The 16,561-nt window shown below is 34.5% G+C and overlaps 1 protein-coding gene across 5 annotated transcripts in view; it reads left to right on the top strand.

Moving 5' to 3' along the window:
* Positions 1–16,561, top strand: part of kif5c (kinesin family member 5C) — an 18,588-nt gene extending 2,027 nt beyond the window's left edge. The window contains exons 2-26 of one of the 5 annotated variants that reach the window (XM_042763605.1): positions 3,201–3,288; positions 3,394–3,467; positions 4,002–4,106; positions 4,385–4,433; positions 4,549–4,604; positions 4,706–4,793; positions 4,936–5,060; positions 5,460–5,564; positions 5,712–5,860; positions 5,958–6,106; positions 7,286–7,452; positions 7,549–7,617; positions 8,677–8,883; positions 8,960–9,103; positions 9,807–9,995; positions 10,374–10,491; positions 10,667–10,743; positions 10,980–11,089; positions 11,250–11,351; positions 11,485–11,545; positions 11,675–11,746; positions 12,693–12,797; positions 12,913–13,129; positions 13,362–13,504; positions 14,575–16,561. In XM_042763605.1, the coding sequence (XP_042619539.1) occupies positions 3,201–3,288; positions 3,394–3,467; positions 4,002–4,106; positions 4,385–4,433; positions 4,549–4,604; positions 4,706–4,793; positions 4,936–5,060; positions 5,460–5,564; positions 5,712–5,860; positions 5,958–6,106; positions 7,286–7,452; positions 7,549–7,617; positions 8,677–8,883; positions 8,960–9,103; positions 9,807–9,995; positions 10,374–10,491; positions 10,667–10,743; positions 10,980–11,089; positions 11,250–11,351; positions 11,485–11,545; positions 11,675–11,746; positions 12,693–12,797; positions 12,913–13,129; positions 13,362–13,492 (2,757 nt within the window). In that variant the 3' untranslated portion in view covers positions 13,493–13,504; positions 14,575–16,561. Of the gene's footprint in view, positions 1–3,200; positions 3,289–3,393; positions 3,468–4,001; positions 4,107–4,384; positions 4,434–4,548; positions 4,605–4,705; positions 4,794–4,935; positions 5,061–5,459; positions 5,565–5,711; positions 5,861–5,957; positions 6,107–7,285; positions 7,453–7,548; positions 7,618–8,676; positions 8,884–8,959; positions 9,104–9,806; positions 9,996–10,373; positions 10,492–10,666; positions 10,744–10,979; positions 11,090–11,249; positions 11,352–11,484; positions 11,546–11,674; positions 11,747–12,692; positions 12,798–12,912; positions 13,130–13,361; positions 13,509–14,477 lie in introns of all 5 variants that reach the window. The other 4 variants (XM_042763602.1, XM_042763606.1, XM_042763604.1 and 1 more) reach the window with 4 other exon arrangements.

Genomic DNA, 16,561 nt, shown 5'->3' with positions numbered 1-16,561 from the left:
ACAAAGTCGAGCGTAGCAGGTATTAGACTTCTGCTTCTAATGTAAATTCTCTTTAATGGTACCCTGCAGGTTCTGCACAGCCTGATGTTCCTGATGCCAGACATTTAGATTTAGGATACAAGTGTGACTGTGAATCGAGATCTGGGTATTATTTGTACATTTATTATTTATCTAACTGCATCTCATTGGTGATTGTTGTTTAGTAGTGAACCTTTCCGTGTGGTGCTTTTATGCAATAGATTTCAAACAGTCAATAAAATCAAATTCATTTGTGGGGGAAAGGGTGAATTTCACACCTCCTCCCCCAACAGCTGTGATGAACCGGAAATATATAGAAATGAAGATCTATCTATCATTTGCATTTCATGTATGAAACTAATTCTGAATAAGTTAACTTGATATGCAAAAGAATATCTGGTCCATTAAGGATCACAGATATAAACTTCCACAGACTTGCAATGAAATTAAATTTGCCATTTTTAATCAGCCTCTGAATTACTGAAGGAAATGTAATTGGACTGAAAATGTGAAGAGTAATTATATAGTTTTAAAAATGATGGTATTCTATTATTAATATTTGTTATTTAAATATGTTGTTTTTTATTTATACTTTATTTATACTCTTTATTTCATTAAAAAGATTGAGCAACATTGCAACAATTTTATAAAAAAAAAAAAAAGCTGCAACAATTTTGATAAATTGTTTCTTTAAAGTAAAAGTATTTTAAAATTATATTTAAAAGTATAAACAATTCTAAATTATTTTATAATGATTTATTTCTTTAATTATTAATTAATTCATAGTTTAATATAATCAACCAGCAGTAAAGGGTTTACATGGTTTGTGTTTGAGTATAAACTACTTAAATTAATATATTGAGTGAATATTATAAATTAATAATATTCACCACAAAACACTTGCAGGGAGATTTATAGGACAGCTTGTGATAGTGAGAAATTACTAATCATTTGCAGCTTGTTAATATCAGGCTGGATTTGATGTTTTGCTTTATGAGGGTTGACTGGTCAGCAGTGTTTAATGTGGGTGGTAATGTCCTTTTATATGCACAAGGCCACAAAGAGGCCCAGGGCTCCTGCTAGTAATTTACGTTGCCGTAGTGACAGAGGTGCCATGTGAGGGGTCAGGACTGCCAAGGTACGGTTAGGCCAATTTAGTAGAATATTTAAGCCAGTCCACAGAGGACTGGGACAATTGTTGTTTGACACACACCGTCTCATGTTGCTTATATAAACCCCATTCTTGTTGTATTTCTTGTCCTCTTTTATATTTTGACATTATCTTCTGCACCACCTTGCAAACAACTCTTACATTTACTGCATTATTAGATTTATTTACAACGCACATTTGTGTCTATATAATTTATTGAAATACTGTATGTAATGTGCTATTTCTATTCTACAGATCCATCTGAAATAGAAAAACATGCATTATCCTTTCAAGTATTTGTTCAGGAAGTAAGCAATATAGATTTTTGATTGAATGTGGTAAAATCATGCACTCTTGGAAATGATCTTGATGGTCCCCAGATAATATGCATAAATTATTGACTAAAAGAATGCATTGGCCTGAACACATGTGCTTTTGTATACAGCTAGTGTTTGTGTTTATAAAAGATTGTGTTCAGATTGCAACACATGAATAAAAGTCTAATGCAAGATTTAATGTAAATGTCCTTGTCTATTTACTGTTTTGTTCTTGTTTCTACATTACAAGAATTAATTTTAATCTGCTGTATTTATTTGAATTATCACATAAAATGTTGGACAAAAATAGAGAGATGGAAGGAAGAGATGGTTGTCACATCCAGCAATCATCTTATTCTCTTTCTGTATTGGCCAGGAGACAGGTGCTGACTATCAGTCAATCAGTGCATTTCTTTCCGGGGTGAGATGTAGTTTCCGTGGTGACGGTCTGGGTTTGATCAACAGCTCTCATTTGTGTCTCGGCAGGGATGCTTGACCCCAACTGGCTTAATCAAATACACAGACAGAAACATCATGTGTCAGTGGGAATACTGTCAACCCTTATACAGCAGTATTAGTGTTTTGTGTGACTTTTTACACAGATAATCAACAGGGCAAAGGCAGGTCTGTTTTAGGTCACCTGAAAGTCATTGATTGTGTGAAAGATTATTACATTACAAACAACTATTACATTTACTGCATCATTAGATATATGTACAATACAAATTTGTATCCATAGAATTTATTGAAATGCTGTATGTAATGTACTATTTCTATTCAACAAACCCATCTGAAATAGAAAAACATGCATTATCCTTTCAAATATAACAGAAGAGAGAAGAAGTCATTTCTGTGTCAGAAGCATCATCAGACAGAATTCCAAAACATTTTGTATCTGTATGACCAAAAATTTAAGTAATTTTAAGTTATTTTCTGCTTTATCAGGAAAAAATGTGCATTTGCCGACCTCAGAGGGTTAAAAGATATTTCCCTGCACATAGTTCTTTCTTTGGAGAGTTAATTTTCATTGCTTATCATTTAAAGTTTGTAGATTTCATCTGCAGGTTCAGGCTCCGGCTCAGAGAATCAAAACAAAAGAGAGGGATTTGTTGGGGCTCAGTAAGATTGACTGGCAGCTGGGGGTCGGGCTGCATTCATCACAATGTATACCCCTTAAATCGTCTGGGGAACTTAATAAATAGCCATTAGTAGAATCTGTGCAGCATCAGCAAAACAAAGGTGCTGGGGCCATTTATGAGAGTTGATTTAAAAATAGATTAATTCTCAAATGAATATGATAAATAATGAAATCAAACTTTACAATTTCAGTCTTACTGGTAAGCATCCAGCTTTGATCATTAGCTGTCTAAAACCATAGTTTCCATTTAATACACCATTCATTCATAAGTGTGTGTTGTTATGAATTTTCTTCTTCTGTTTGGGAAAAAAAATTGAGGTTCTGTGCAAGTGTGAAGAACATTTGTATTTCAACTAATCAAAGAAAAAAAGGAGGGCTGATTTACTCCACATTTACTAACACATATTTTTAATCTGTAAAGTCTGTGTTATTGTGGGTATTAAAGATATACATACTGTGGGCTTTTAAAGCTTAAAACAAAATGTTAATGATATTTTCTTTTAGAGTTGCCTCTTGAACTATTTTACGTGTTAAGACCTGTTAAATAATTGGATCTTGACTAATGTTTCTTTTTTAGGGCAAGCCGTATATCTTTGACCGAGTCTTTCCTCCGAACACAACACAGGAACAAGTTTATGATACCTGTGCCAAACAGATTGTTAAAGGTTGTATATACATTACATAAAGCTGCATGAAAGGTTAAATTATAGTGACCTTAAAAAATATATATATTTTTTTTTACATTTTAAATCACGAGTCTTGCATTTCAGATGTGCTGGATGGATATAATGGGACAATCTTTGCATATGGGCAAACCTCATCAGGGAAGACACACACTATGGAGGTAAGGAAGAAACTATCATATCACGATTGGTATCAAGTTCATACATTTCTATATAGTTCAGTAATATAATAACCTTTCAGCACATGCTCATGCTCAGAAAAGGCTCTAGATGGATGAACATCTCTCAGCATCCTTCATAAAATGACTGAAATGCCAAACTGCTGCAAAGGCTGCAAAATGCCACTTGACTGCAGGCACTGAGCTGGAAACAGCCTGCGCTTTCAGCAAGTCTTTTAAATATAAAGTCAATAAATTCAGTTGTAAAATATTTTTGAAAATGAATGACTTAGTCACCATTGAAAGATGCAAATTATGCCAAACAGGATGTCCTCATACATTCTTCAGAGGGAATACTTATATAATCCTTATTCACATTACATACATATCATAGAGGGAAATAGAAATTCTTCAATGCAGTGCATAGTTCTAACACAAACTGTCATTTGTTTCTAGAAATAAATTGGCATCTTATCAAATATTTTGATAAGATGCCAATAATTAAAGTAATAATTGTCCTCTGCAACATGCACACAGGGACAGCTCCATAACTCACAGCTGAAGGGCATCATCCCTCGCATCGCCCAGGACATCTTTGACCACATCTACTCTATGGATGAGAACCTGGAGTTCCATATCAAGGTGAAAACATTCAGCATTAAATCTGCTTGTGTATTTCCCATGTGAAACTATCAAATTCTATATTGTTTTTAATAATATTCATATATTAACTAATCGGAGCGAGAGAAAAAAAAAGCTTTTTGTTGTTGTTGTTGTTGTTGTTGGTAGACTACAATTACTTTGTTATGTCTTTGATGTGCATTTTGAAATGTTTTGTTAAATAATATTATTATTATTATTATTATTTTTTTTTTTTAAATAAAACCTTTTTTTGAATTAATGGTCATCCCTTATCACAGGTCTCTTATTTTGAAATCTACCTGGACAAAATCAGAGACTTGCTTGATGGTGAGATTAAAACAATCACATTCTTCTTCGTTCTATCAAGATTCTTTTTAAAATTATATTACTTTTTTTTTTCATGATGTAAATTAAATTTGTCCAATGTTGTCCAATTCTAAAGTTTCCAAAACCAACCTGGCTGTCCATGAGGATAAGAACAGGGTGCCATTTGTCAAGGTAGGAAAGATTTACAGTACAGTGCAGTATTTTTTAGTCACCAGGCATGAGGGAAACACTTCCTTGATGTCTTGTGTCTTTTGATGCTGTTCCAATGCCAGGGTTGTACAGAGCGTTTTGTGTCCAGTCCAGAGGATGTCATGGATGTGATTGATGAGGGTAAATCCAATCGTCATGTGGCTGTTACAAGTGAGTTACTATTCCTTATTCCCTGATATAACACATCTCATCTTGAATCAAACATAACTAATACACAGTGCTGTTATCTTGACCTCGTGTCACACAGTTTTTACCCTGAACCACTGTCCTCTGATGATACATTGTGTTACAGACATGAATGAGCACAGCTCCCGCAGTCACAGCATTTTCCTCATTAATATTAAGCAGGAGAATGTGGAGACAGAGAAGAAATTGAGCGGAAAACTCTACCTAGTGGATCTTGCAGGAAGTGAAAAGGCATGCTTTTAGTGATTTTTTATATTCTGTTGTTGCCTTTGTTTTATCTCTATTTGTATCTACAGAAGTAATACAAAAATAACAAAAAATGACATTTAACTTAATAACATTATCTTTTATAGATATATTTGATCATATTGTCTTTATATTATGTTTTTTTTCTTGACCCTCAAAATTCTAAAGGTTAATTTCCAAGTTTTAAATTAGATTATATTTTCAGTAATACCTCAGCCTTTTGTATCCCACTATATATGATCAATAATTATGTTTTGTAAGAATTATAGTTCAAAATCCCTGACATAGTCATAATACAAAATAGATTTGATAATGATGTTATACCCCCACTCTCTCTCTCTTTCGCTCTCTCTCGACCTCTCTGTGTCTCTTTCTCTTTCACAGGTCAGTAAAACTGGAGCAGAAGGATCTGTATTGGACGAGGCTAAAAATATTAACAAGTCTCTCTCTGCTCTGGGGAATGTCATCTCAGCCCTGGCTGAAGGAACCGTAAGTGCTCGACGTTTTCTTTTTTCTTCCACTTCCACTCTTTTCTCTGAAATGCTACTCATCTTCTATAATGTAGGCTTTACAGAGTACAAAGCAAGATTTGCTTTATACATTATTTATTGTTTTGCCTTCTCTTTCTCATTACAGAAAACCCATGTGCCATACAGAGACAGTAAAATGACCAGGATCCTGCAGGACTCTTTGGGTGGGAACTGCAGAACAACCATCGTAATCTGTGCCTCTCCCTCTGTATTCAATGAGGCTGAGACCAAATCCACACTCATGTTTGGCCAACGGTGAAGCCCTTTTATGCCCTAGAAGATTTCTCTTTAACTGTATGAAGAGAAAATATGTGCATATACAAATAATTTCCACCTTGCTCTATTCACACAGGGCCAAAACCATCAAAAACACAGTTTCTGTGAACATGGAGCTCACAGCCGAGGAATGGAAGAAGAAATATGAGAAAGAGAAAGAGAAGACCAGAAGTCTAAAAATCATCATCCAGAGGCTAGAAAATGAGCTCAAACGATGGCAGAAAGGTAAAGAGAGAAGATGGAGAGCAAGCACAGATGTGAAAAAACAAGCTACAAACAATATATATATATTACTGAGGAAAATTTAATTGAAATGATGCTTGACATACAGTATGTAGTGGTTGATTTGAAAATACTATAATGGTAGAGATGATGCATATCATTTGATTTGCTTGGTCTAATTTGCAGAGAACAGTCAGTTTTGGTTGTAATTGTCTTAACAAAAGCTTTGTTTTTTGCAATTTGAGTCCTAAAATTAACTCCACAATGAGGAGCCAGTTATTTCCTCTTCCTCTGTTTGTTGAAGACTTATTACGGCCAGAACCAATTTCTGTTTTTGAGTAAAACAATGATTTCATGGTAATTTCATGGATTTGATGGTTTCCAAAGAGGAAATTAATTTATTTTAATGTTTGTTATTATTTTGTTATATTGATGAGAACTTGACACAAACTGCCCTTCATATAAACCGTGTATTTACTGATGACAAAAATCCACAATGATTGGCAATGATAAATACCAGTTAGCATTAATTACACAGATTGTCTAATGATGCACACATAATGAAGCAAAAACAAACAGGCCTGCCATTAATCAAAGCATGTTTGTTACAAAGCACTCACAGTTTATGTCAACACCACTTTATATGGCAAAATTACTTTCTTTATTAAAATATTTGTAGTGACATATTCAGCCTCAGACATGTCCAAAACTTTTCATTTTTTCCCTTCTTTGAATCCTGATATGTTTTTAAGCTCTCACTTTCTCTCTCCTGCATCCCAATGAATAGGTTTTTATTTGTATTTTTTGTCTGTGTTATCAGCTCCCTCCACCTCTCCTGCACATAAAACACACAGATGCTTGACAGATGCACACAGATGAGTTCACCGGCTATATTCACAGCACTATAAAGCCCAGAGATTAGCACTGAGACTGTGTGCAGCTGTTCTTTCCTTTACATCCAATCAGTAGTTCTCATCTGTCTTTATTATCAAGGCTGCAGGACTGTTTCCTGAAAGCCTTGTTCCTTTTATTAATGAAGAAACCAATGCCTATGCTATTTTATTATTTTTTTTATTTGACAAAAAAATTCATATGAGAAATCCAAAGCCACTTGATAATTATTTTTTTTTAAAAACTGTTGCAGTGGTGTTGGACTGACTTATTTTACCTCTTTATCTTTAGGTGAGGCTGTACCTGTTAATGAGCAGCACAGCAGTAAGGAAGTAAAGAATTCTGAAGCCGCTCCCATAATTGACACTTCGGCTCCGCCCCCTGAGCCTCTTTCTGATTCAGAGAAAACCCAGTATGAGGAGCTGATCAATGACCTGTATCAGCAACTAGACGACAAGGTGATAAATACCTCTCACACACTGTTAGAAAAGTGCATCAGGAAGTGCAGCCTTCACAACTCAGACCTTCCTCTCTCCTTCTGTCTTTCACCACAGGATGATGAGATCAACCAGCACAGTCAGCTGGCAGAGAACCTGAAGCAGCAGATGGTGGATCAGGATGAGGTGAGTCCGGCTCAAGAGCAGCAACATAGAGCAGAAAACTCATGCCCTCTGCAATTTATGATGTAACATGCCTTCCCATCATGCTTTGTCTGCAATGCATCTGAAACTGAAACAAGAAGGAGCCGTGAAAGGGAAATTATTATGAAAAAGTTTTACCTGGGTAAACATACATATGCTACTAGCCGATCACTGGCTGGCTGTTATGCATTCCTTCATTGCAATAGAACATGTTAAACAAAAAAATAATAATCAGTGTTTTATATTGTGCTCTATCATCTCATTGCCTGTACTTAGAAATTCCATTCAGGTACAAAGAGTGGCAACAAAGCAAAACTGCTCCTAATTATACAGGTGGATATGGAAGACATTTAATAATAATTGTTGTTCCCATGGAAACAGTTCCACTGGATCTCTAATAGTGTCTTTTGAAACACTTGGAAACACCCCAGGAGCTCAAAAATCCCAATGTTTCCCCCATATTACTTATTAAATCATTCTAAACAGCATTCCAGTGATCACATACTGTATGTTCTTATGAAATGATACCCTTTACTTCCATCTGAGGTCTGATAGTTTTGCTATCTCTGATTAAATATGAAATATATATATATACTATATTATATATATATATATATATATATATATATTATATATATATATATATATATATATTATGAAATATTATTACAATTTAAAATGACTTTTTTCTTTTTTAATATATTTTAAATTGTCATTTATTTCCTGTGATGCCAAAACTGAATTTTCAGCATCATTACTCCAGCCTTCAGTGTCACACGATCCTTCAGAAATCATTCTAATATGCTGATTTGGCGCTAAAGATTATTATTTTTTTTTAATTTTATTTTATTTTTTTGGTTCTTGCTGAATAAATATATTTCTTTTACTAAAAAAAGAAAAAATCTTACTGACCACAAACTTTTGAATGCTTATGTATAAATTAACGACAAAGAAGTAGGAATTCTGTAAGTAAAGCTCTAGACATTCCTCTGACATTTCTCTAACATTGATGTCTGACTTCTCCATCCTGCATTTTTACAGTTATTGGCATCCACACGGCGTGACTATGAGAAGATCCAGGAAGATCTAAACCGTTTGCAGCATGAGAACGAAGCAGCTAAAGAGGAGGTGAAGGAGGTGCTCCAGGCCTTGGAGGAGCTAGCAGTGAACTACGACCAGAAAAGCCATGAGGTGGAGGAGAGAAGCAAGACAAACCAACAGCTCACAGAAGAGCTTATGCAGAAGACTGTAAGTAGAATAAGGAAAGCTCATGTGAATGAAGAGTGATGGTGATGTAGCTTTGATATTGTCCTGTTATCTCTAGGCAGCTCTGGCTGGTGTGGAGAGGGATCTGTCTGCCCTGCAGGAGCTCAGTCGACATCACAAGAAGAGATCAGCAGAGATCCTCAGTCTCTTGCTCCGGGACCTCAATGAGATTGGCAGCGTGATTGCCTTGAATGACCACAAGGTAAGAATACACTGCTTAATAAAGGAAACACTTATTTGCTTAACAAAAGATACAATCAGTTTTAAAAGTAAGCCTATTATGTTGTGCAGATGTATTTCAATTTCTTATGTAATTTGTAAATTGCTCACAACACCTCACAACCACTTACATACACATGTGAATATGTGGTTATTTACATAAATGCAAATTGTATGCACTACCATTCAAAAGTTCGGAGTCGTTAAGATTTTTTTAAAATGTTTTTTGAAGGAAATCTCCTATATGCTTACAAAGGATGTTATTTGATCAAAAATACAATAAAAACAGTAATATTGTGAAATATTAATGTAGTTTAAGAGAACTGTTTTAATATATTTGAATGATATTGAAATGCCATTTATTACATTTTTACACTGATGGCGAAGCTGAATTTTCAGCATCATTACTCCAGTCTTCAGTCTCACATGATCCTTCAGAAATCATTCTAAAATGCTGATTTGCTTCTCAAGAAACTGTTTTTATTATTTTTATCAATTCTGAAAACAGTTGCTTAATATATTTTTGGAAACTGTGATACATTTACAGCAACCATTATATTTTTTCATTTATTTGAAATAGAATTTATTTGTAACATCTTTACTGTCACTTTTGATGACAGAGATTCAAATAGCAAATGAATTTATTGAAATTAATTAATTCATTTGGTTTCTCTTTTTTTATTCAGATGACAGAGATGACCGGAGGAATGGAGGAGGAATTCACCTTGGCACGGCTCTTCATCAGTAAGATGAAGTCAGAAGTGAAGTCTCTGGCCAACCGCAGTAAACAGCTTGAGAGCACACAGGCCGACACAATGCGTAAAATGCAGGCCAACGAGAAAGAGCTCTCTTCCTGCCAGCTCCTGATCTCTCAGGTACACGCACTGATTTATTTAAAGCAGGAAAAAAGCGCCTTCTAGTGGTGATTATAGAACAGAACACTGTAAATGGGTGATTCTTAATAACTTTTATGTCCCTTTGGATGATTTTAAGGAGTTAAAAAAATACATTATTAACTGATAGATTATAGTTGCTTTGTTTCTTTTTAATCACCTTTTCTTCATTTAAAGAGGAGAAACTGAAAATCTTCAAACATTTCTCTATTTCAGGCCTGTCCCCATCAACATATTTTAACATCTATTTTATATTAGATTAATCAAATATTTTTTAAAAGGTGTTAAATTCAAGATTTAAAGGTGTTCACTTTTTCTTTTTGAAACCATTGTTTTTGCATTTTATTTTCATGTGTCTAGCATCAAGCAAAGATCAAATCCCTCACCGACTACATGCAGAACATGGAACAGAAGAAAAGACAGCTGGAGGAAAGCCACGACTCTCTGATGGAGGAGCTCGCTAAACTCCATGCGCAAGGTCTTTGTGATGCACATATACTTTTTGTAGTATTTACTATCAATTTGTTGCCACATAATACTGTGATATTATATTATATTGAAATTCAAACAAGCACAATATGTTTCATTCACAGTGATTTTACTATACATGTAAAAATCTTCTGAAAGTTTTGTGAATATTTTGGTTAATGCAGAAAAGATGCATGAGGTGTCAGTCCTGGATAAGGAAAAGGAACACATGAACAGGATACAGGACGCTGAGGAGATGAAGGTAATGAACTGAACATTTAGATAACCCTCTCAAAACCCATGCCAATGGCTTACCAAAAGTTCCTTTGTCAAGCTCAAACAATCAGAGCAATGTTACAGGAAATCAACCTACATATAGCTGTTTCTGCATATTAAACCTGTTGTTAAATGTATAAAATTTCAAGCCAGCTTGCCCTAGAAGATTAATATTGTGCCATTTATATTCAATATGTAAATCCCATGTGCACCTGAATGTAGAAAGCCCTGGAACAGCAGATGGAAAGCCACAGAGAAGCTCATCAGAAGCAGCTCTCACGTCTGCGAGATGAGATAGAAGAGAAACAGAGGATCTTGGATGAGCTGAAGGAGTAAGTACTTTATTTCTGATTACTTCTGGCCAGTTCTATAATTGTTTTATATCTAATATTTATTTTGAGACATTTAATACATCTGCTTTTGACTGGCATTGCTCCAAATTAATGAACTTATCAAAACAGTTTGATTCATTCAGTAATTCTCTGCTATCAGTGTGAACCAGGCTCTTCAACTTGAACAGAAGCAGTTCATGTCTGACTATGAAAAGCTGAAACAGGAGGAACAGAAGAAGGACGAGAGGCTGCAGAAGCTTCTGTGAGTCAGCTGCTCATATTAAAAAGTCATATATATGATCTGCTCATGGAATAAGTCAGTGAAAGATTTTATGAGTGACAATGTTTGTAAAACAGCTCTGTTCCTCTAATAAAGACATTTCTGTTGTAATTAGCTTGCTGAATGAGAAGAGGGAGCAAGCTCAAGAAGATCTCAAGGGTCTGGAAGAGACTGTGGTGAGTAACATGACATTAGTTTGTCCATATCAGAGTTGTTCATCTTGAATATTCAACCTGTGTATAGCTGTTATTCTTGTATAAAGTATTTTTTTAGATCACTGATCATGACATTTTCTCTTCTACAAGGCTAAAGAGCTCCAGACTCTCCACAACCTCCGTGTCCTGTTCATCCAGGACATCAATAATCGCATTGGACGAGTGCGTATACAAAACTTATTTTATGATATAACTTTTTTCATCTGAGTGGCAATGTGCTAGTATTCTCTGACCAACAGTTTCCAGTTACTGCTTCTAATGATGCAAAACTAGACAAAAATAGGAATAAGGAAACATGTTAAAGCAAGACACTACATGCAAAAGCATTGTTTCATGCATTGGCCAATACTGAGATTTTGGGCTATTTTTGCTTCTATAAAATGTCTTCTTTTTCTTTAGTGGATAGAACATATCCAAAACACACATATAAGCATTTATTTTGTTACACTTTATCTATGTGGGTCTGTAGATATGAATTTCAATACATATCATTAAAGGCTGTTTTCTAATGCACTGAGCCAAAAATCTCCATTCAGTAGTAGGTTCATTCCAATCTAAATTCTGAATAAAATTCTTGTTTTATTTTGTTGAAATATAAGTAAAAGGTTTTTACAGATGTTATGGTGTTTTTTTTTTTTTTTTTTTTTTTTTTTTTTATTTTTTTTTTTTCATTTTTTTTTTAATTTTTTATTAGTTAATTAATGTCGGTAGATAGTGTAAAAAGATAGATTTTTACCATGTTTTTAGGAATATAATGTTGTATAAATTGTACAAAATGATATATGTACAAACGTATCCTCTGTAAAAAAAAAAAAAATAATAATAATAACTCATGTCCACAAAACAAAACATATTGAACATGGCTTTATCCAGTTTTCTGATTTCTGTTCTGGAATGTTATGCAAATTAGAGCTAATTTAATTTGATAATGCGTCTTTTGTATATTTAAACATAATTTTAGAAAACAAAATTTAACACTTTTTCCTGAGTAATCAATTGAGGAGGTATGGTGATATCTGCAGTAATAGTTTTTACTGCTTTTTAAATGATTCAATAAATACAGTGCAACTGCCACCTGTGGGAAAAAAAAAAAAATTCTGTTTTGTAGAGTGCAGAGTTGGACACTGATGAATCAGGGGGAAGTCTGGCACAAAAACAGAAAATAATTTTCCTCGAGAACAACCTGGAGCAGCTCACTAAAGTCCACAAGCAGGTCTTTAGGATTTTTTTTTCTTCACATAAATTACAAATAAATGATTGTTTATAAATTAATATAATGAATAATATGGTATTAGTAATTCTGTCTATGTATTCTGTAATTTCCATAGCTGGTATGTGATAATGCAGACTTAAGATGTGAGCTGCCCAAACTGGAAAAGCGCTTGCGTGCAACTGCTGAGCGAGTGAAGATCCTGGAGTCTGCTCTGAGAGAGGCCAAAGAAAGCGCCATGAGAGACCGTAAGAAGTACCAACAGGAGGTCGACCGCATCAAAGAGGTCATCCGAGCCAAGAACCAGGCCAGGATGAAACACACCGCACAGATAGGTCAGAGTGCTTCATCTTCAGAGCTCAATGTTGCATTATATCCAGTAGAGGCCACCACATACTCTGTAATACCACCTCCACTCCTGTTACCTGATGACCAAACCCTCTCATGCATTGCTGAATGTCTCAAATATATTATGCATATTCCATATGTCTATGTGCATATTAAATTACTTTAGATTAATTTATTTTTCTAAATATGTCTCATTCTGAACTGTACTTTTTCTTATAGCTAAGCCTATTCGTGCTGGACATCATCACTCAGTGGCTTCTGCCTCGCCGGGCCACAGCGTCAGAGGGGGCGTCCCAAGCCCACGACGACACCACCAGCACCAACCGCAGCACCATCACAGGAGCAAGTGAAAAACACACCACGTAGGTTTGTTTTAAAACACTCTTTTGTTGTCAAATGAACTTTTTCTGCCACAGCAATATGTATTGCTTAATTTTAACCATGAAACAACTGGCAAACAAAATAATATTCTGAAATAGCATCACATTTGGTACATAAGGCTTTTATGGTTCATATATTATGATATAAAATGCATATAAATATCAGTTATCACTCTATATCTCCCAATAATATGTCTTATTTGATACATTCTCACATTTTAACATGATTCTTTTAGTAGCTTCAATATTACTAACAATATAGTAGTTATTCTTTTATTTTTTTTATTTAAATACTAACAATATAAAAGATTATTAGTTTTGTTCTTTAAACTGAAGATGGACATTTTTACAATTATACTGAGAGTTTGGTTTATACATTTTTACTTATAAAAGTATAAACTATCAATCAGATGACAGAAGGCATGTAGAAGATTGTTTCCAACAGGTTTTTCAGTTTTGATAATGTATCAAATATTATAGGGTTAAGTCATGGAGCCATGTCATGTTCCTTCAGATGCATGTGTTTTTCTTCTTAATTTGACTTTGGAACAAGCTTGCGTGATTCTGTTTGGCTTAATGTTGAGATTAATGGGTCAGTGCTGAAAAATGCTAGGTTTCCCGCATGTGATGCATCTGGGAAGAACAAATAACTTTAGTTGGAAAGTTGTGGCGTAACATTAGTTACTGTGCCAACTGTTTGACAAAGATGGAGCAACATGGTTATAATAGCTACAAAAGACTTGTGCCCGAATGCATGGGAAAGTCAGTGGACAGTGTCTAGTGCCATCTGGCATTCACTGAAATGTTGTCAAAGTTTATGGATCTATTTCAGAGTCACGTTCGTTTATCCAGTCAGGAAGATTTTCTTCATGTTCTGGGTTACAAGAAAAGCTGTTTCTCAGTGATATAATGTTTAGGGTGGTGGAATGTTTTTTGCTAATATTTTTTCTGTCAGGTTTCCTCCCGATACGGCATGTCTAACTCTTTACACTTTCAACAGGGGACATAAAAAGAGCGGTCTGATACCAGTCTGCACATTCTTTCCTTTCCAGCTATGTGTGGCAACAAGAAGATGTCTTTTTCCAATGCAGTCCATTCTATTCGGTGAGGGGGAATAAAGAACTGCAGTCATCTTATACTAAGACTTTTCAAGTTCACTTCTTGTCCTTACTATGACCTCCATGCATTCATCCTGTTTAAGTGGAGATTTGTGGACTCATCTATGAATAAACAAACCCAGACCCACAAACTAAGACTAAAAGAAAGCTATTTCATAGCAACTTTTTTTCTAGGCTTCTTTTTGCCCCGAGTCATTTTGTATTTGAAGTCTTCTGTGTTTCTATCACATTCTGATTACAGTAATTCAGCTCGTCTGTCATTACACATGCCAGGTTAGTTTCCATAGTAGGATGGCTGGAAGGATAAAAAGTTGTCACTAGAAGTTTTTACACCCTTAGGAGTAACATTAAGAGCTTTCCGTGGTTCTTTTAATTGGCACTAATTCCTTCAGTCTTAATGGCCACTGAGAACATGCAGTGACATGACTTAGGAATGTAGCTTAGGAACACACACATTGCTTCAAGCTTAATCCATCCCAGTTTATAACAACTGATAATGCTGTTGCTGGATGTTAATTTTTATATGCATTTATTTATTTATTTTTATGTTAGGTATTGGAATTGAGTTTATTTTATTTGCATATTGTCTTTTGTATATTATTTTTGAGTTCCTCACAGTAGATCCAGGTTGTCATGTGTAGACGTTGTTATGCAGATATAAGTGCTTTGAAAATTTTAGTCACTGTTATTTATACAGTAAGGTGCTCTGGAGCAAACAACAACTGTAAAATATCAGTATTGATACCACATTAGTGGGAAAATCAGGAATCATTTCTATGTCCTATATTCCTGTTATTAAACTGACCTGTTTTGAAGGGCATGAGATGCAATCATTTAAAGAAAGCCAAAGTCAGATAGATGACAGCTTCACATATAAAAAGATCAGATAAGTTAAAGAACGCAGATGTGGAGAGATTTTACAGCTGATTGTTCTTATTTTTGCTTATTTTCATATAATTATTTATTATTCTTGATATCATTATAATATGACAGCTTCACATATGAAAAGATCAGACAAGTTAAAGAACGCAAATGTGGAGAGCTTTTACAGCTGATTGTTCTTACAAACTCCAAGGAAGAGATATCATAGATTTTTTAAAGAATCAAAAATGTTTCATCAGGTAAAATATGATACCATGTCATAGCTATTTACAATCTTGTGCTAATACAAAAATGTTGCCTACTAACTTGTCTGGTGTTAATTGTCTTCGGTCTATACTTCTACGTCTATACTTAGCATTGTTTTTTGTTATCAGCTGTAATGAAGTGACATCAGTACATGAAAATGTTAATATGGTGAAAACAAATTCTTAATCAGTTTAATGTAAAGACTGATCAGCTCCATGATAAGTAATGTGAACACTTGCTTGCACTCTCTTGTTGGATGTTGTGATTTGAGGAAGAAAAACACAAATATATTCCCAGAAATTCAAGTTAGTTTCTATTTGAGAACCTACCCTATCAAAAGAACTTCCTCCATCACTGAAATAATTAGTTTTTCCTATTTAAAAGATCATCTAATGTAAAGCATACAAACCACATAACCTAACAAGGTCTAGTGTTCTTGTATCTGTCCTTGTACTGTTTTGTCCATGTAGGCTACAGCTCTATTGTGGTGATCACTGTACTGCACACAGAGACCTCTTCAGATCGAGTTTGTCTTCAGGTTCTTGTTAATCAGTGTTTCTAAATTTTCTGAAATGTGCTATAACTTTACCTCAGCAGCTTATGGAGCATTTGATAATGAGATATTAAAGAGCATGAAATGAAGTGCCACAGCAAAGATATGAAAAGGTTTGTAATGTTTGTTTGTTTCGAGATCATGCTTAAAGCACACGTGATATGGATAACAGGGATTTGCCTACAGAGTGTGACACTCATTTATCAGATGTTGAAGTGGAATAAATAAAAGTTTACTAAA

Source organism: Cyprinus carpio, chromosome A9, assembly GCF_018340385.1.
Source record: "Cyprinus carpio isolate SPL01 chromosome A9, ASM1834038v1, whole genome shotgun sequence".
In the NCBI taxonomy this organism is placed as follows: Eukaryota; Metazoa; Chordata; class Actinopteri; order Cypriniformes; family Cyprinidae; genus Cyprinus; species Cyprinus carpio.
Note: the sequence above shows the minus strand (reverse complement) of the source record. Positions and strands in the feature narration are given on the sequence as shown.